The 22,341-nt window shown below is 25.8% G+C and overlaps 1 protein-coding gene across 2 annotated transcripts in view; it reads right to left on the bottom strand.

Annotated features, from left to right (window-relative positions):
• Positions 1-3,431: 3,431 nt before the first annotated feature.
• The window catches only part of ptc (protein patched), a 157,931-nt gene continuing 139,021 nt past the window's right edge, over positions 3,432-22,341 (bottom strand). For both annotated transcript variants that reach the window (XM_075360804.1, XM_075360805.1), the window contains exons 11-22: positions 21,686-21,844; positions 20,849-20,944; positions 20,012-20,220; positions 17,511-17,706; positions 16,562-17,012; positions 14,939-15,675; positions 12,845-12,987; positions 11,285-11,384; positions 10,333-10,581; positions 8,656-8,797; positions 7,117-7,241; positions 3,432-3,992 (exon numbers count right to left, since the gene is read on the bottom strand). In XM_075360804.1, coding sequence (XP_075216919.1) covers positions 7,135-7,241; positions 8,656-8,797; positions 10,333-10,581; positions 11,285-11,384; positions 12,845-12,987; positions 14,939-15,675; positions 16,562-17,012; positions 17,511-17,706; positions 20,012-20,220; positions 20,849-20,944; positions 21,686-21,844 — 2,589 coding nt within the window. In that variant the 3' untranslated portion in view covers positions 3,432-3,992; positions 7,117-7,134. The remainder of the gene's footprint in view (positions 3,993-7,116; positions 7,242-8,655; positions 8,798-10,332; positions 10,582-11,284; positions 11,385-12,844; positions 12,988-14,938; positions 15,676-16,561; positions 17,013-17,510; positions 17,707-20,011; positions 20,221-20,848; positions 20,945-21,685; positions 21,845-22,341) is intronic.

Raw genomic sequence — 22,341 nt, 5'->3', positions numbered from 1 at the left:
ATGATATTCTGATGTAACTTAAATGTCTATGTATTTGTTCATGTGTTTAAAAATAAGGTAAATTAAAGAATTTATTTCATTATATTCTTAGAATTGCCTGATTCACAGAATCACTCTTTACTATTAATATGTACAGATAACAAAGAAGTCAATTATATTGAAAATTTTATTAAAGAAATAAAATCTATTTCGCTGTACTTAACATGTTTGTAAATGTAATAATTTTGTGTACCCAAGGATGATTAGATCTTCTTTAAAAGCTATTTTTTTAGTTGTTGGTTTCCTATATATAAGTGGTTATTATTTTATTACTTTTTCTAATTTGTATGCCAAATCTAAAAAATTTATTTTTCTATATTTGACAAATATAGAAAAATAAATTTGTTCTATATTCGTAATAATTAAAAAAATTTTAATTATTACGATAAGAATTAAGTTTTTTTAAAATTATTAAATGTTCATTATTTATAACAGGTTCATAGACTACCAAAATATCACCAACATAATGAAACCAAAATTGAATTATATGAATGTGGGTAATACCATAGCCTATTCTATTCTTGAAATCCTGTAAATACATTTCAGACATAATAGCTGATAATGGAAATCCCATGGGCAAGGTATTTATGTTGTGTGTAAAATTCATTATTAAATTTGAAATAATTTTGTTGGCATACATTTTTGATGATAAGTTATAATATTACCTATAAATTTCAGATCTTTGTTATTAATTTTCAGTTTATTTCCTATTATACATATAGTTTGATCTATAGGGATAGTGGATACATGTAAGTTATGTCATAACTTATCATTTTAGTATTTTTGTTTACTATTAAACTATTTAATTTGTTAACTAAATCGTACCCATTTTTTACAATATACTTATTTGGTAAATTGCTTTTAGATCTGAGTATTTTATCTATTATTTTAATAATAAAATAACAAGGAGCGGATTTGAAATTAATTAATGGACACATTGGGTTATCCCATTTATGCATTTTAAAAAGAACAGTAAGTTTGGAGGCAAATGGTTTTAATGGATATAATCTAGTGTGATTTTAGTAAAATTATTTTCACTTATATATTTTTCCATCAAATTATTATATTTATTAATTAGTATGATTATAACTGGTCTGTTCGTTTTGTCTGATTTAAATGCAATACAATTATTTTTCTTTTAAATTATAATCTGCTTTTTTTTTTAAAAGTGGTTTCTTATTTATATGTAACTTATTAATTTTATAAATGTTATTACTAATAACATTACATAATCTTTCTTTATCTTCTTCATTATAGTGAATTTTATTAATATTCATTAGGGTATCAATAATAATAATTTATTATTATTTTAGAAAGAAACAATAACAAAAAGAGAAATAATATATATATATATATATATATATATATATTATTTTTCTAAAATCAATCCTTTCAAGACCCACATCACCTCTGCACTAATAATATAAATTCAAATTATATAATTCAACTTAATCCACTGAAGTACAAATATAAGACAACTCTTACCTTATTTGTATATTTATATATTTTTTTCATGAAAGTACTTTCGCAGAATTCAGCATCATACAAGTATGATATTCATAAAATTACATATTAAACATAAAATTAAAGGATTAAAAGATTAAAATTATGATTACATATACAAGCATAAATGAAGTCATTAATAAAAATAAAATAATAACAAACATTTAGTAACATGTATATCGCTAGCCAAATATTACAATACTGTACTATTTAAATAAATACATTTGTAATATCTATGAAAGTGCTGCTATCTATTGCAGCTTTTATGAGTGTGTCTCCTTCAAAATAAGTCTGTAAGTTGATCAAGTTGAATGTTTGTTTACATTTACACATGTAATAGTTTTCTGAAATATCTAGATTTTTATTTATGTTTCCTTTTTTAATTTCTAATATTTCTAAATTAGTATTAACATCAGAAATGGAATGTTTATTGTTCATAAGGTGATTCACAACATTAGAGAAGCCCAATTTTTTATTTTTATAATGCCTAAAATGTTCATAAAATCTGGCTTTAAATGATCTATTGGTTCTACCTATACAAATATCCTCACAATCATTACACTTTTATCTTATAAGCCCCACATAAATTGTATAAATCAGCATTTTTATTGTTTTTTTAAATATTTTATTATGTGGTTGTCAGTTTTATATGTAGGTTTAAATTTATCCTTGTCATAAACTTTGGTTGTATTTTCAACAATACTGTTAGTGTATGAATATTTTAAGTAAACGTTATCAATCTTCTGTGTGCTATGTATTGATTTTAAAGTTATTGTACAATTAATTTTTGACATTTGTTTTTTATAAATATTATCAATTAACAAAGTTTTATATCCATTTTGAATTACAATTTGTTTTATGATGTATATTTCTGTGTTTAATTTTTCTTTATTATTTTGTGTATAATGGATAGCACTATTAATTATATTTGTCTATATGTTCATTTTATGAGACAAAGGATGATATGATTTTTTTTTTAATTGAATTTACAAGATTTTGAGAATAAAATAGTTTACAGCATTATTCACACACATAGTTTTATTATGGACTCATTATGTTGTTGTTTTTTATGTTTGATCCAGTTATAAACAATGAACACCTCATAATTTTATATAAACTTAATTCATATTATAATGATTTAAATATACTTTTGAAATAGATATAAACAGAAAATAAATCTTCTAGATGTTAGCATTGAAATTAACAAAAATAACCAAATTGTAACTTCGATATACAGGAAACCTATAGTCAATAAAATAAAATAAAGGCAAATAAACTCTTTAAAATAAGTACTATTTGATTCCCATTTGCCATTCAAAAAGTTTAAGTTAACATTTATTCTTTAATGGTTTTCCAAAAAAAATTAAAAAATGTGTAATATAAAAATTATAAATTTTGAATCTTTGGCCACTATTTTGAAATGGATAAAAGAATTATAAAAAATGCTTCTTAAAAACATTTTAAAAAAGTATTAATCTCCTAAAGTATTACTTCTCAGAAACCATCCTTTAATACTTAAAAGACATCAGTTGGGAAATAATTTCATTAAATTCTATATGTGATCTGGAAATATATTTTACTATAATTCTGTGATAACCCCTCTATTGTCAAATAATCATATTAGACAGATGATCTGAATCCCTATATGTAGATATTTATTTATTCACTCCAGTAACTGTAGATTTATGCCCGTTACTGGAATAAATTAAAGCTTCTGTACTCTATTTTTTATGAATTTTATTGCATCTGAAAAATACCAAACCTGACTACGATTCAAACCTAGAATCTCCTGATAATAGGAAGAGATGTTACAACTCTTCCTCTGAGATCTCCACCCTTTATCAAATATGAATTAAAAATATTAGGTGAAAGAAATTACTAAGCAGAAATAATAAAAAATAACAGTAATTTATTCTTTATCTATCCATCTGACATCTCTATGTCTAATATTAAGTGACAATCATTTCATAATATTTCTATAAGAGGTATTTTAAGTTAAATAGTTTATTTAGTAATAAAATTATTATATTCCACAATATAATTATACAAACTCTAAATAAAAATACAATAATTACATTTTCACAGGCGTTATAAATAATTACACAAATACACAATAATACTATCTGTACAATATAATAATAATAATATTATTAACAATGTAAAAATGTAAGGATGAAGTGATCAGGGCTTATAAATATATATTATGGTTCATAAATAATTTTTAAAAAATAATGTTGCTATGATTATAATATATAGATTTGACGCGTGGGTTTTCGACACTACTCGCTAAATAAATTGTTTTAGTCCATAGTGCAAATTCAAACACTGGGATTCACAATGACTCTTGAATCTGTCGTGCCTGAATTAATTAATTATTGGCTTGCGGTGGAATAGGTAACAGGTACATGTGGTTCGGTATAAGAGAAGCAGCAGTCATTTTCTTAATGTTACTGCAAAAAAAAAAAAAAAACAAGAAAATAATAAATAAAAACTTTTAACTATTACACACATATGCATATAATTTTTCAAACATTATATATTACCACTGTATCAAATAAAATATTTTAAAAACAAATTTATGATATCCACCAGATACAGTTCAAATAAAAGGTAAGAACACCTACTTGTAGCGCTTCTGAAGTGTTACTCCATCATCATCATCAGCAGTCAAATTTTATAAATTACACCCAGTTAAAATATAGTTAAATATTTTAAATTAATTTCATTACTGTGTGTGTGTGTATATGTATATATATTGTGTCAGTTAAAAATTCTTATATCTACCATGATATACACATAGTAAGCCTCATTATCTATATTATTTTTAACTATATTTTAATTGTGTGTAATTTGTAAAATTTGGCTCCTGATGATGGAGCAACACTTTGAAAACACTTATTAGGTGAGTATTCTTATTTTTTTGAATGTATCTAGTGGATATATTCTTAGTGAAATGAATAGTTTCTAAATTGCATAAAGTAAGATAATTACAATCATAATTTAAAAAAATAATAATATAATACAAACTGAAAAGTCATTTATTTTATATAATAAAAACAAAAAAAAAGAACTTAAAATCTAAGTTTTATGTGACCACTGGAGAGCAAAATCTTGGAAGTTTTTTCACTTTCATTTAAAATGCCTTATCAACAAAATTAGTCTCAGAGAAAGCAACCCTAAATTGTATCTCAGGGATTGTATATAAATCAAAACCGTAAGGAAGACTGCAAGACAAATATTACAAGCAAAGAATTAAAAAACAAAGAACATCTAATGCTTACTGTTTAATTCTTTAAAATAATAATTTTTAATTTTTAACTACTCATAATTAGTTAATACAATTAAAAAAAAAATTAATACATTTATTTTAAAATAAAGTATTAATTTTTTTAACATATTTGTAATTTTAGCACCTAAAGGAAATTTTAATAAAATTAGTGAAAAAAATGTTTTTCTGTTTGAAGCCCTTTATATCACTGGTTGTTTAAGATTGTTAATTTAGGGTAGGAAGATTTCTTACTAATGAAGACGTTTCATTATTAACAGTTTTGTTGTATTTAAAGTAGTATAATATATAAGGTAGTAACAGTTTCATTATTAAACATTTCATTGTAAGTGTTTACAACACTCACCACATGATTGGATAGTTAATACTGATGGATTCCCTAAGAGTGTGAAAGGGAAATTCCATAAAAGCTAAATTTTTTTTTGAAACTTTCTTTCATTTTTAAGAGACCCATTTTGGGTGAATTTAAGGTTAAGGTTAAGGTTAAGGTCCTGTTTTCTAAAGATAGAGGTACACTTTTCTAAAAATTAGGAAACAATGGTTATGAATAAATCCAGAGATTCATTTTAGAGGTATATAATGATAATGACTAAGTGACTTGACAAAAGTTATAAAATATTTTGTAACCAATAATTACAATATATAAATTAAAGTGTATTATTCTTTTCGCAGAAAGTATTCTTAGTGGGTAATAAATATTTGGTATAGTTTTAATGGACAACCTCATACATTTAATGAAGCAGACAACTTTATCAAAAAAAGCAGTGTTAGGTTAGAAATATATTCCATTATGACTTCTTTTTCTACTTAAAGAGGTAGTTTTTAAATTTAATCAATTGCAATAATGTCTAAGTTGTAGTAGATATTATTATATTTATTTACACATTTACAGCTTTTTAAGTCATCAAAACCAATTAAAGACAAAATGTTTACCCAGATTATCACTATTATTGACCAGTTAATAAAATTCAGTTAAAATTATTTAATTGTTTCCAATAAGCATGTTTACAAATTAACAATCTGGGTTTACAATTTCAGTTTGTCTGCAAAGAATGCACCTGTTATAGGACATGATATAAAAATATAGATACCCACATTATCTGTTAAAAAAAAGTCATTTAAAAATAGTTTTTGATCTTTTATTTTACTGTATGCATTCATACTTGACTAAAAGATTTCATTTAATTAAAAAATAATATTAACTATATTAGGATGTGTTTCACAAAAAATAAATGTTAAACTATTAACCCTTCAATGCGTCACATATTCTACATAATTTATATCCCTATCTACATGACTTTTTTCAACAATGTTTCATTTATTTTTATGTATTATTGTTAGTACATTTTTTATAATTTATAACTTATATTAATGAAACTTAGTAATATTATTACTAATGTCTTCATAATACTATGGAGTGGTTTAACTGTAATGCAATTTTATATAATAAGTGTACTTACCATTAAAAGTTGATTTTAGTGTGGTAAATTTTAAAACATTGTAGGCACAGGCCAGCCTCGCAATCTGGGCACCAGTAAACTGTGTCTCTCCTTTTACCAGACAACACACCTTCTTTGGGGCTTTGCCTTTTTGTCAGATAGTGGAACATTTTCAATAAAATGTCTTTCAGCCAGACTTGCAGACCAGGGCTCAGTTAATGGGCAAACATGTATTGGTTTGCTGCCCTGAGTTTTGAACTTATAAATTAGCTCACTCACCACGGTTAATCTAAATGCCAAATAGTCAACTTTTGAACGTGCTTGCTTCCAAATTTATACAAATTTAAAACAGCTATGTTTACTAACTGTTTAAAAAACTTTACAATCCATTGGTCTCGCGTTTTCTTTCTATTGGGTAACTCTGGAACATTTGGTCACATAGGTCCAAAGCTCCCATATTTTTATTGTTGTTTTATTTGGTTTTGATGTGTTCTGTTTCATTTCAATATTATGGTAAGTAGAAATCAGTATGACAGTTCGCTTGTCACACCACCTGAATATTAAAATATTAAACATATTACACGTATAATAACTGGCATATGGAAAAAAGAATAGTGCAAAATATTTTTGTTTCATTCTCGATGGAGCTAAAAATAGTACAGTGTCAAATAGTTTACCTGAATGTCGTTAGAGGGCAGAATATGATAGGATGTCGCAAAACATACAGAGTATGTTGAAAACCACTAAGGAGACATAAAATTATGAATGTAATCAGTATGTCAAAACGCACTGAAGGGTTAATTTATTTTTAAAAATATAGTAATCTAAATATTTGATATTGACCTGTACCTGCATAATTTTTTTGTGCTATGAATGTCTTCCAGAACTGTCTGAACCGTCAGAACTGGAACTTCCTGAACTAGAATCTCTTCTACGACTCTGGCGAGACTTTGAACATGAAGCATCAATTGAACCTAAAGCACATACAATATTCATTAATGTAAAATGTAAGCTGTATCTTACAATCACCATTTTAAATAATTCAGTTATTTTCAGCTTTGGTTGGTTGTGAAGTTGAAACAACTTTAACTGACTTGATTAACAAAGCAATGTTGAAATGAGGAAAAGTACCTCAACATGATTGATTGGTAAAGTAAAAACAAAACAAAAATAATTATAGATCACAGAAATTACATTCTAAAAAAAGCAATCATTAAGATTATTACTATATAAACTAGAAAATTTACTTTTAAAAAAAATAGTCTTCCATATTCCTCCCGAAAAATAACTGCAGAAGATAGTCGTAATCTTCCTACCATATAAAAATCATGACTATTTCATATATACATAAACATGAAATATTATTATATATACATATATAATCACAAAATCGAAACATTGTTTAATTATAATTTTTGTGTTAATTTTTTATTAGAATATATATATGTATATGCACATATCATGATAGAAATAATGGATATTCATAAAATAATCCTCTCTCACTGTTTAAATCTTAAAAGAAAGTACTATAAGCTAATTTTTTAAGAATAAGTTGTTAATATTTGTTTGACTTGAATTAATTCACCACAGAAACTTACAAGGAAGCTTTTACATGAGAATATGAATATGGAAATTTGTAGCGTATGAAAAATGCCATGCCTGACCAGAATTTGAACCCAGGATCTCTGGATGAAAGGTTGAAATGCTACCACTCCACCATGGAGATTGGTGGAGTGGAATTGAAATATGGAAACAGTTTCAATGAAGAAAACTTTAAAATAATTTGTTGCAGCAACAATTTTGGTGCTGAATTAATAAATGAGTAATTTACATTCCTATACATAATTATAAATACTACAAACTATTATACTAAAAGTCAATAGAGGTACAATTTTTTTTTAAAAATTCATAAAATTAATGAAATAAATAAATTCCACAGTAGCAAATATATCTTAAACAAAATCAAAGCAAAATACAATTTGACATTATGAATGTAAATGTGAGCTAATTGCAACAGTAAACTTTTTGGTAATACCCACTGAAAAAATTTATTAGAATAGACTAAAATTTTATATAAATTAAAAACATGTAAATATTTAAAATAATAAATATAATAATCAATACACTCTATTTTCTTTTTTTTATATATTAATTTTCATTTACTTGAATATGTATTAATTTAATAAAAACACTAGGGCTTTTCAAAAAACAAGGCTCATTGTTGGGGAATGAAAAGGGTAGCACTGAAAAAGGTTAATTTTCTGAGTTCATCAGTCAGTAAAGTAATAATGTAATCTTCCAACAATAACAAAAACTAATCGTATTGTTACAGTGGGGAACTAGCATTTAGAAACTTAAAACAATACACTATATTAATTCAATACTCACTGCTATGAATTGGTGTGTGGACTTCAACTTTGACCTTAGCAGTTGCAGTGACCTTTGTGGTTACATGTGACTGAGATTGAGGGGCTGATATTCGCTGATGGTGGTGACTTGAACCACTACTGTCACTTCCACCATTATCATTCTACAAAAAAAAAAAGTAAATAGTATAATTACATTAACAATCTTATCGCCTGTAAACCTTAATTATTATATTTCCATAAAACTAGGTAAGAAAATAAATTCAATATTTTTGTACATTTATCAACACATTTTAATTTTTTTTTTTAAATACTAGCAAATAATTTTACAAATTATAAGTAAATTTTTGATAGATACTAAAGTAATTTTTTAATACATATTAACAGAACAATCATGTAATGTAAAAATTAATAAATTGTTTATAATTTTAAACTTTTAAACAACAAAAAAGAATACTCAAAATTTTGTGACGTCAAAGGTTATGATAATAATAACATGACATCAAAATTTCAATGCAAGTTTTAAAAAAGTGAAAGAGCAATGAAATGCCATGAATTCAGAAGTCACTACAAACTGTCTTTATGTAATAACAAATATAACACATAATATCAATCGCCATATTTTTTCCTAACAATAGTTTGGAGATATTCTTGATATTCTTTATAGACCTGGATTCACTGATCTAGAATACACTATAGAGCTCAACAAAATCCTTCTCAGTTTACGAGAGTCAAAATGTTAGTGTGAATAAAGATTTAAGGTCATATGTTAAGTATTATAATATTTGAAGACTGGATCATCTCAAAGGGCTTTTACCTCACTAAATCATCAGATTTACTCATCAAATTACTTTCTAAGGAGATAGGTAAAACAAAGTGTATTAAAATTAACATTACAGGTTCAAATAGTCGAAATTTCAAATAACTTTGTTCAAACAAATAATTTCATAGAATTAATTGATTAAATTGTTTAAATAAACTTAAATATACCCAGGACTGTATCTATACATAGAAATAATAAAATAATACAAATGAAGATTATTTTCAGAAACTTTTATCCCATTAATTAATTTTAAAAAATCGAATTAATTTATTAACAACAATAAATACTTATTTTAAACCTATGATATCAAGTAAGTTAGTATATACTGTAAAGTCTGGAAACTTAAAACATAGTGACTTTTAAATACACTACATGATTATAAAAAAATAAATTATACAAAGCATGTAAAAGAAGTAAAATTTGATAAATTTTCAGATATATTCTTATTAAAATTTAACAAGGATAGAACAATCATCTACAGAACAGATTATTAATTTAATTTAGAAATAATATTATGATAAATCTGCTACCACCATACAAAGTAGAATTAAAATGATATTAAAGAATAAATTTTATAAAGAAGATGCTTGAAGAAAAACACTTTCATTATTTTGATTTGTTTTTTTAATACTTTTCTAAAGAAAATGTTTTCATTAAAAAGCTCTTAAACTGAATCATATAAACAACTTAAGGAAAGAGACATTAATTTATTATTTTTATTTAAGCATACTCAGTTTATTCAAGAATAATGAAAAGTAAACTTCAAAATTTGGTTTTACTAAGATATGCTTGTGACTTGTACCATATATATATATATATATATATATATATATATATACGTAATAAATTAAGTAAATGTTGAAAAATAATTCTTACATCATGCGGATGTGTACAAGTAGTTGTTTCAACAACAAATTCTGGTTCTACAACAATTTCATGTGTTGCAGAATGCCATGAGTTTGGCTCTTCAGTAATTGTTGTTAATGATGGTTCTCGATGACACTGGTGACTTGAAGTGCCATGTCGACGAGGGGGGGGTGCAACTCTACAAGGTGGTTGCCTTATCCTTCTTACTGGTTCTGGAGATGGAGTTGAAATACGATCTGGATAAGTCAAGGGTATTACCTAAAATACAAAAAAAATAAATTATTACAAAACACATACTTTTATACATATTACATAAATTAAAATGTTATATATGTTATGTATGTTGCAGAATACAAAACAATTATCTAGAAATGTATGATCTTACATAAATATTTTCCCCTAAATTATATTTATGCCTCTCCATAATGTGTTCATTAAGTTGAAGAAAGACAGTTAAGTTTAGAAGATGTACAGAAACAGTCAGAGAGTATATTGAATGAAGATAACAACCGATATTTATTATTTATTGTTTACCTATTTTTAACAATCCCATCTTTGAACTGTTGCCATTCAAACAGAGTCATTATTGATAAACATTCTTCATTATACACTATTTTAAACTTTTAAAAATGTTTCATTAAATTCCTTCTCTTTGTTATATTTTCCAAGTTAAGCACAACAATAAATGAATCTCATTACAACAACTGTAACACTCTGCTAAACAAGTTGAAACTTGAACAACCAATAAAATAGCATTCTCTCTAATTAGTACCGTCAATTTCCAATGGAAAGTATTTGTAATGTATGATGGCTGTGTGGCTATAATAGTGTAAACCCAGGGACATAACTGTCACAGATTGTCTATTGATATTAACAAAAGCAGTCAATATCACTTAAGATTAACTGAAAAGAGATTGTTGGATAAAATTTAGAAAAAAATGGCTAAAAAATCATTACTTACCTCTGGTAAAGGACCTATGAGTGATAGAATAACTGGAAAGAATACAAGTCCATTTATCAATCCAATGCCAACCAGTGCAATTAAGATATAGAAAAAATACCTAGAAAAAAAAATTTTTATTAAAATTACGCTAGATTTAGTCACTTTATTTTATTACATACACGATATTACTAACAACTTCTAATGAAGAAAAATGTAGTTCATTTACATTAGTTAAATAAGTTGAAAGATTAAACAATGTTTCTTTAATAAGTCTGCTACAATTTAGATAACACATTAGTAAAAAAAAATTTTCAGTACATAAATTGTAATTTTTATTAGTAAAGTCTTAACCATATTTAATGGTTTTATAACTTTTTTTATAAAATGGTTATGTGGTAGGTAGATAATTAAATCACAAGTGTTTTTAAAAATTTAAAAGACAAAGTAGCAATTTGGTGTAAAATGACAAATTAAATTACTTCTGGATGATTTAGTGCTTACAACAAATCAAGTGTAAAAATACCAACTCACCAACAGTTGCACTGCTGGTGTACCAGAAGTGCAACTGGTGGTGGGTAAAAAAAATATATTATTTACACGTGATCAAATTTCAACCTGTCCAGGTAACTACCATCTGTTAACCACACAAGCAATTAATTCATCAAACAATCTGTCTACCAAAAAAGATTGCCTAATACTTTTGACCACAATATGCTTGACACAGGTATATTATTAGTCAAGAGTGAAGAAATAAATGTATAAAGATATGAACTAGACAGTATATCCAGTTATTTATAATAGTTATAAATAAAGATTATTAAATTTTCCAAGAACAAAGAACATATAATTTTTTTAAAGTCAAATATGTAATAGAAACTTCTTTTGTAATAATTCACAATTGATGTTAGCATTACTTCCTAGAATAATATTTAACTAATATTAAGTATTGTGCTAATATAAACTAATTATTCAATATCACATTACTTCATCAATCTACTGATTAGCAATATGTTCCCCAAGTACTGTATGTTTCATAAGTATTAAAATACCGACCATTCATTTTTTGTTTGTAAATATATATTTTAGCTTCGACTATTAAGTAATTAGCTTCAATAATTAAGTAAAAAACATAATAATCCCCAGAAAGCAGACCACAATTTTATCCCCATGTAAAAATTCTCTGAAGCAAAATGTTTGATTCAAACATTTTACATACTACATGTATTTTTCATTATTTATTCAGAGAAATATACATTATTATGAATTATCAGTAAATAATGAGTAAAATTCAAAAGAAAATACTTAATAAATTAAATTAACACAATATTATCTGAATTAGCTTATTGAAAAATATACACATATGAAAATCCCACCTTATTTTAATTTATTTTCAAAATTATAACCTCAGACATTACACCCTTTCTTTGTTGAGAGAATAAAGTATTAATTTCATCCATCATGATGAAATTAATTGTTTATTCTCTCAAAAATAAAAGGTAAAATAACTATAATTACAACAGCGTGTAGTTATGTCAATAATAAACAAATAACTAACAGGAATTTAAAATGAAATATTACCTAACAATAAAATCAAATTCAGAAAATCCAAGCATAATAACAGCTAGAAGAGTTGTTAAAGCTCCATGAACTACAGGTTTAAACATGTGCTTCACAGCCATCTTCATTCTTCTGTTTCGACCGCCAATACTTGTCAAAAAACTCTGTAAAATAAAGAAAATAAGTACTGCATATTATTATGTTACTTTTAGCCATAAAATTTCACATAAAACTGAATAATTTTTATGTTCGTATAATATATAAATAATAAAAAACATTCAATCTCATCAAAATTAAATGCGATAACTCTTTCATTATTTTCACCTGATCTCTGGAAATATTTTAAATTTACATCAACCAAAGCTGTTAGTTAATTTAAAAAATATGCTCTACAGTTGCTATAATTAAACCAGTTGTCCCAAATAATGTCACTGTATAATTTTACAAAGTGCCAATGACACCTTTCTAGAAGAAGATCTAGAATCTTAAAAATTACAATGCAAAATTATTTTTACCAGATTTACATTACACATTATACATTTCTACTGTTTAAATTTAAATTAATTGTTACTTATTATTTACAGTATTCTAACAAATATCATGACTTCTTTTCCTAAAATAGACCTATTTTATCTAAACGTATTCTTTATCTGATTACGGAGAAGCATTCATTTTTTTTTTATCAGACTAGACTGCATTTTATTAGACTAAATGTTGTTTTTTAAATTTAACATGTTGGTGTTGATGCCACATATTAATGTGCATTTATGTCTAACTGTGTATCCCCATGGACAGTACAGCAACGTTTTTTTGTTTTCTGTCCGAGCAGAATTGTTTTATTTAATTACTTCTGATGCAAGGATAATTGCACTGATTTATTATAGTAAAAAGTTATTTCCATTAATATACTTAATATTTTGCCAACAAGTGTATAAATTTATACTTTGGTTGTATGTAATACATACAACCAATAACTACCCAAAAGTTTAAGGTTTAACACAAAAGACCAACTTTTTAAAGCACAGTACTTCATTTGTTTGCAATAATATTTTATAAGATCAGATGAAAAATAACATGAAAAAAATAATATATTTCTTTCTAGGAAAAACAGTGTTATATTCTATTAAATCATTTATGATTTTTCTCAAATTAAAATTTATATGTAACAAGTCATACTCTAAAACGACATATATTTAATATTATAGTTTGTATTAAATGCCAAATAAGTCATGATGAACAATTATAACAGAATCCTGTCATGAAAGAAAAACACTTGAGTATTCGCTTAACTTGTATTTAAATAAAAATAGAATAAATTAATGCTTAGCATCTAATTTGCATTTGATCATACTACAGTAGATACAAACAAACATATATAGTACTGTGTTTTTAGAAATACAGGAGAAGATTTTTTTTTACTATCTCTCATCATTCATAAGAATCACTTTAAATGCATGTGCTTATAATTTATTTGAATAGAATAACAGCGATAGCAAAATATTTCAATTAAACTAATTTTTATAATTAAAACTTTATATTTGTTTATATAACTTAATTATAGATAAAACAATTATAATGAATTCCTCCGTAACTTGTTTGCTGTATTCAGCAAATGAAATGTAAAAAGTTTTCCTTTGTATCCCACTCAAATATTCATTGAATTTTGTACTAAATCCTTTACATTTTCAAAGATATATTCAATTGAATAGAGAATCAGTCACAATAATAGATAAGTAAACAAATTATCCAAAAGAAAATAATCTGTTACTTAAACATAAATTGTATAGAATAGAATAAATTTGATGGAATTTTATCAGATTATTTTGAGTATTTTTTGAGCAGTACACAATGTGAGAGATTTCATTTACCAGAATAAGAAAATTGATTGAAGAGTAAAACCTACACAAAACATGAAATCAAAAAGTGATACGAGTTTAATTAAAATTGTTCAATAATTACTTATATTACTGTATAAACACACATATAAAGTAATAATAATAATAATAATAATAAAACATTAAAAAATATATGTAATACATACAACCAATAACTACCCAAAAGTTTAAGGTTTAACACAAAAGACCAAAAAAAAAGCAATAATAATAATTAACGTACCAAGCAAATATGTATGGTGAAGTGAACACCAATTCCAACACCAAAAATAAGCAGAACAGCTGGAATAGCACTGAGCTTGATACCAAGAGTTCCCATTAGCGCTAGTAGCTGAAGAACCATTACAGCAAGTGCAAGCGTCACCATCGTTGCCACAACCAAGTTGAACAACAGCACAGATACAATTAGGAACACAGCTGCTAAAGCACAGAAAATGGCGAGAGCTAAAGATTGCCTTAATGTCAGGTACTGTTCCCAAAACAAGAATGGAATTCCAGAAGGGAAATTAGGCAGACCTCTTGCTTCGAACCTTGCACATATTTCCCGAACTTGAGCTATTAATTTAGTTATTTTATTTGTATCACTGAGTCCATGAAGATAAAATGGTAATTGAGCATAAACTATTGGTGGAGATTTAGGAATTTTTAAGTCATAATCTGTTGCTGCATGATACCACAACTTTGGTTCGGGTCGTAAATTAGCCTGTGAAGCACCATAGGCTAAAGCATCATTTGCAGTCCATGCAGAGAGGTAGTTGTAAAAAGCTTTAGGATTTATTATTCCCTCTGAGTCAACCAGACGTACTTGAGTAACAAGTGACTTGTCAATCGGATTATCTACATGTCCAGTTTGAACTAGAAGCTTGTAGGCTAATATTCCTTCATCACTAGCATTTGAAAACCAACGTTCTTGGGTAATACTGCCTCGTCGCCAATCATGCTCAAAAGCCTTCTGAAGACCTGTAAAATAAATTTCAAAGTATAAGTAATAAACAAATCATACAAACATGGTTGTTTATTGTTCATATAAAAAAAAAGTTAATGATCACATGATAACTTATTGCATTAGCTGATAGTTACTTATTGTAAGGTAACATTCTCAAGATATAGTCAAATCACAGAAAAGACTAATTTTACAGTAAAAAGGTAACATGAATGTTGTAGAAATCTGTAACATGCACTAGTCTGTAACATTTAATTTATTTTAACATTCATGAATATAACTGTAAAATAATTGTTAAAATAAATTAATCCATAATTAGAGTAAAGTAATTTATGGTTATAACTAAACAAAAAACTAAAAAATTACAGAATAACAAAATACTTTCCTTTTTAGATATCAAAGAATATTATAATTTAACATTTAGTAGGTTCAAAAATATTATTATTAAAAAGAAATTTTTTATTAACTTACTTAAAACAGTAAAAATCTGCAAGTGATAAAAATCACAGTTATTGATTTTTTATCAAACATGGAAAATTGTTTTTATTTCTTTTTTTTATATTAAATACATTTAGAATCAAATTTTTCAGACTTTTTTTAAAAATAAAACAAATAATTCTGAATACTAAGAGTAAAGAATACCAACTTTTAATTTAAATTATATTTCTACAGAATTCAATTTAGCTTAGTTTTATTTTTGTTTAAATTCTGAGAGCAAATTTTCACTCTGAAGAAATACTTGATTAATAAAATAACTAAATTATAAAATAACTTCTTTTAACCTTTTCAAAAAAGTAATAAAATGTCTAGTCTTACAAAAGTTTAATAATAAACTTAATAACATAAGAGATAATTCAATAATTTTTTAATAAAAGTCTATATTAATCATTAAAAAATAATTACCTATAAGCCAATCCCGAAAGAGGCCAAGCCAAAACTCAGGAAGTCCTCCATTGTCATTTTTAATGACATTTGGAACCCTCATGAAAGCTTCATGGTATTCATAAAGAAGTCTCTGATTTGTTGGATATTCAAAGTCTCCTTGTGTTACTGCATACATATTGTAGAATCCAAAGTAACGACTCTGAGCTGAAAGAAATGAGTATTCACTTGTGTTCTGAGGAACAATATCAGTCAAGTCTAATCCATCAGAGACTTTTGTAACACCCCAAATACTTGCTAATAATACACCTATCAGAAGAAATAATGTCATCAATTTAATAGGACGTCTTGATATGAATTCTGCGTATGATTCTGCAAGTTGTGACCAAGTCCAGGTTATGCTACATAAAGATTCTTCCACAATATTTTCTGATCCACTTTCTAGATGTTCATTTGAACCAATCCAACTGGTCTGTAAAAAAATAAATTCCAATATAATAGAAAAATCTTGAAGCAACTTCATATATTTTTAATAGACAAAACATTAAGATTTTAAATTGTAGTAAGTATTAAATTGCAATTAAATGTGTTAAAGTATTAACATGTATCTTTTGTATCGGTAATAATAATATAATTAATAACACTTTTACAGTTTTTCGTTTATAGAAAATATTAACATTTAACAAATGAATTAGTTTGCATCTGTTCAAAATAAAATATAGCTATGAATCTGAAACTACTAATTTATATAATTCAATGTAATAAAAGAATAATAAATACTCAAAAAACTAAAAGTTAAGTAAAACTACTTTTGAAGTATGAACATTTAAGAACACATAAGCTGCTAGATTTCTCAAATAAACATCAAAAACAATTCAAAGAAATTATAAAATAAATATATTAAACAAATATTCAATAATATATTACAAATGTTATCAGATTAGTAATAGTATATATTTTTTAAACTTACAGATGCCTGAACAGATGAAGGAGCAAGGACAGTTACGGTTTGCTGTCGATCTGGTGGTAATGCACGAGTTATTGCTTGCAATTTTTCTGGGCCAACTTGCGCTCTTTTCTTTGGTATTGGTGCTTCCATACATGGCCAGTGACTAACTCCTCCAGGTCCTGGCAAACAGCAACACAGAAAATCTACTCGGCCTGATCTAAAAGAAAAAGTAAGATTGTATTCAAAAACACTCTCATTGATTTAATTTTTGAATTATTTGTAAACTGAGTGCCAGTGACACCATTGTGGTGGCAAGATTATGAAGAGGATCAGACCATATGGGAATATGTGTTCTGTTCAAAATTCAATGTCGGTTACTCTTCTAGAAATAGGAAAAGCTAAACTACATACAGAGAGTAGAGTGATTTGCATATAAAGTTTAAAACAATATCTATATTTACCTTACCATTTAAAATATTTATCCAATTTGTTATAAAATGCAAATAATATGTAGTTAAATTTCAGCTGAAAACCTCTGGGATTGAAACAAAGAATTTTCTGAGTTACACTGAATATGTTCATTTAAAAAATATGATTAAAAAATTCTGATCTTAAAATATTTACAAGAAAAATTTGTTTACCTCTATAAAAAGAAAGATAAATCCATTCATATATTTAGAAGTGAATAAATAAATTGGTAAGCTAAAAGTGTAAACTTATTCTGTTCTACTACTCCTTTTCTATATATCTTATTACTTAAAAGAAAATTTTGCAATAAATAATAAAATACAAAACATCAGTAATGTTATTATTAGCTAATCCTGGAAGCTTGCCGGCCTCTGTGGCATGAGTGGTAGCATGTTGGCCTTTCGTTTGGAGGTTCTGGGTTCGAATCCCTGTCAGGAATAGCATTTTCACATGCTGCAAATCATTCATCTTATCCTCTGAAGCAATACCTAACCCCTGGAAGCTTAGTAGATGGTGGGAATCTCTAAACCAATTTAGTAGTAATTAATTACATTAATCTGTAGCAATTTGATTTTTTACATAAAATCCCCATAGCTTTTAACCAAATTTTATTCAACGTACTTTTTTTTTAATAAGTTTATAAGAATTTCATATCAGTGTATATAAAAATGCAAAACAATTAGTTTACTTTTTCCACAAAAAAAAATTGTATCTGAAAAACAAACAACCATTTATCATACTGAGATACAGTAGTTTACAACAAGTTTTTAAAACTGATGTAACATAAACTAAAATTAATTCAGTCAGTCATATACAGCATTGGGAACACAAAACTGTACATGTATCACTCAAAGGTTAACAATTTAAGTACCAACCATTTAATTGAAGTACCTTATTTCAATGCTGTCTGTTTTTAATGCATTTCAAAACTATTAATACTAGTTAGAAGAATGATATTTTATTTATGTTAAGAATTGAATTTTAAAACTTCAAATTTAAAAAACCTTAACTTTTTAATTAAAAAATGTATTTATTTATTTTCTAATAATTTTTAGATTTATTGTAGATTAATTGGAGGTGTACAAAAAATGGAAAATAGTTTTTAACAAATTAAGAAATAAGTTGATAGGATAATGATCAGATATTTTGAATAAAAAATATATCTAAAAGATGTTCAGTGATCATCAATTCAATTTCCTGTCATTATCATCAATAAACAGCTACGTCTGTCATATTGATCTCAAAGTAAACCACACAAGAGCACATAATCAGTTGTTGAATAATTTTTTATTTTTTTGATTGTGTTTGTACAAACAACTTACACTTACATATACAACTAATACTGACTGAATGACATGTAAAAGCTTTTAGATGAGTATTACTAAGATGAAATTCATTGCAAAATATAGAAAATAGAAGGAGGTATTATATTACAATAATGGCATCACTATTGAAAATCACTAATGATGTAATTTGTGAATGAAAAAAATCACTTATTTTTTGTGAAGAAACTGTTGACGAAATATTATTGCTCTGGCATGCAAAATATTAATCATACTGAATGGCTGATTACTGACAACACCAGAACAACCACTTAATTACATACATTAATATTAACATTTTATACAATTTCATATACATATAAACTCAAATAGTAATAATATAAATTATTAAATCACTCATGACCTATTACTTCCTTATTCCATTCTATTACTTATGTAAAAAGGTCAAGAAAAATTATATGAAATTTCACGTTTTACTGAAGAATAAAAAAAATTATTTATTTTAACTCATTTTGAACTATCCTCATTTTCTCTCAGAACTGAAGTTACCACAACATTGAGAGGTAGAAAGAAATAAAAGGACAAATATCATATTTCAGAATTATTTATTCGTTTTTTAAAAACTCTATGAAAAAAATTATAAAACTAGGCATATCCTGGTGTTAATAATTAAAATTCCAAGCACTGATTAAAAAAAAAACCTTAATGATGTTATTCAGAAAAGTATATAACTTGAATCGTTTAAATCAGAAAAAAATATTGTTAACTTACCTCCTTCGTCTTAAATCGAGGCTAACAAGTGCTGGAAAAACAAGCAGCATTGCCGCTAAATTGAAAAAAGCTAGGATGGCAGCTTGTAATGAAAATACACGAAGTGCTGGGATAGGTATGATTGCAGCTGCAAAAAAGGCGAACATATTACTCAGTGATGTAAGAAGTACACTTAAACCTGTCTTTTTCAGAAGCACTCCTGTCTGTTCCTATAAATAAGAAAAAAACACAATAATTAACAATTTAAACTTTTTTCTCTCTTCTGATCACATTTTTTTTTTAATTACAATCAGTATTATGATGATGGTAATAATCTATAATAGTAATAATCAGAGAATAGGCGTTGAAGTATAGTTAAAAGTTCTAGTATCATGAAACTGAAATTTCACATGAAAATTTTCAGATTCTTTTTTAAAAAATAATTATTTATTATTTTTTTTAAATTATAAATAAAGAATTTTTAATGTGAATAATAAATACAAGTAAAGCATGTTCAGTAAATAATAAAATTAAAAAAATGATCTTCAGACTCCAACTCAAATGGTTTCCCTTATGACAGACAAATTAAAGAATTCTTCCAAATTAAAAAAAAAAAAAATAATAATATAATCTATAAATTAGCTCCTATTTTAACTCCTACAACAAGTTTATTTTTTTGCACATTCACTTTTATGAAATTTTATTTGTAATAAATTGATTTGAACACTTGTGTTCGGTAAATAAATGTCTTTACTGCAAGGAAAACACATAAAAATATTTTATTATTGTGAAATTAAAAATAATTAATAAAACTCAATCTACAAAAAAATTAATTAAAACTATTTTTTTGAAACTTACATCAGGATGTGACTCGGTAGGCGACTGTTCAGCATATGTATGAGTTAATAGGAACATATCATCTACACCTAAACCAAGGGCTAGAAAAGGAACAATCTGGAAAAATATATCAAAAACATTAATACATTTTATAACACTGTTATAAAGCATAACCTAAAGAAAATGTAAACAAATTAATAATAAATAAAAACTACAAAAAAGAATAACAAAAAAAATTTTTTTCACATAATGCAATATTCAGTTATTAAATAATTGAAACTTATGAGTATCACTTTTACATGAAAATGGAATGTACACAATGGCATTTAAAAAAAATTAACTGAATCTACATAACTCTTAATACTTATTAAATATTCAAATCAGATTGCTTTAATCCAATTATTTATAGTTTCATTCAATAAATCCTTTGTGATTACCAGTTGTCTCAACAGCTAGGATGACATGGAAGGCAATACAAGACATCTAAAGATGTCTTATTCATTATTTGTCCATTATGACATATATTCCATTCAAACATTTATTTTGGAGAAAAGAAAATTTTTAATTTACAAAATTATACTTTTTTCTGTAAATTTTCTTTTTTCAAAATCAGTATTTTTGTACAAATATAACGTATATCTTTTCTGCAACCTCAGCTAGCCATTTTAGAAAGCCTAATAATTTATTTTAAGGCTAATATTCATTTTATTTATATATCTTTTATAAGTTCTGCACTCCAAATAGTTAAGTTTCAGTTAACTGAATGTAATATTGGTTTATGAACTATCAAGAGATAATTTTAAAATAACATTAAAAATGTCAAAAAAATTCAAAAACTATAAAAGTTGGAGTACTAACTTGTGTTGTTGAAGCATTAAATGCAATGCCAAGAACAGCACAGAATCCAAGCCCTGCTGCGACAGTAAAAGATACTAAAACTATTCCAGCTAAACCTATAGCTGACTGTGAACGCACTGGATCACTCCACCTGAATAACGATATCCCTGCATACAATAGCTGAAACAAATTACAAAATCAAATAAAACATTAATTACTAAAGCTAATTAGTATTATTGTGAGCATAAAAGTATATAGTTAAAAAGTTATACAGAGTAAATTTAACTTCTTAAATAACCAAGCTATAGTCATCTTATATAATCTTGAAAATATTGAAAATTTGGTGTACATGTAACCTTCAATAAACACTGTTTTGCCATGTATACGTGTTACTGTTAATTGATTATCTTTTTTTTCTTGTTATTGCTTCAGAGGATGAAAAATTCCATATCTGACCAAGATTCAAACCTGGGACCTCCAGATGAAAGGCCAAGATGCTACCACTCACGCCATGGGGGCTGACGCAATACCTAACAATGTTTTGTACACTTACAAGCACATTTTCTTGCGAGTACTATGTGTTAGTCCATTTCAGTTTTTTTTAATCTCTTGTTCTATTAAAACCTCTTTTTTTAATAAAAATCATTGAAGAAAATACAATCTTCATGATTTACTAA

This window comes from Lycorma delicatula, chromosome 3 (genome assembly GCF_047948215.1).
Source record: "Lycorma delicatula isolate Av1 chromosome 3, ASM4794821v1, whole genome shotgun sequence".
Lineage (NCBI taxonomy): Eukaryota > Metazoa > Arthropoda > Insecta > Hemiptera > Fulgoridae > Lycorma > Lycorma delicatula.
This window is presented reverse-complemented; position numbering and strand designations above follow the sequence as displayed.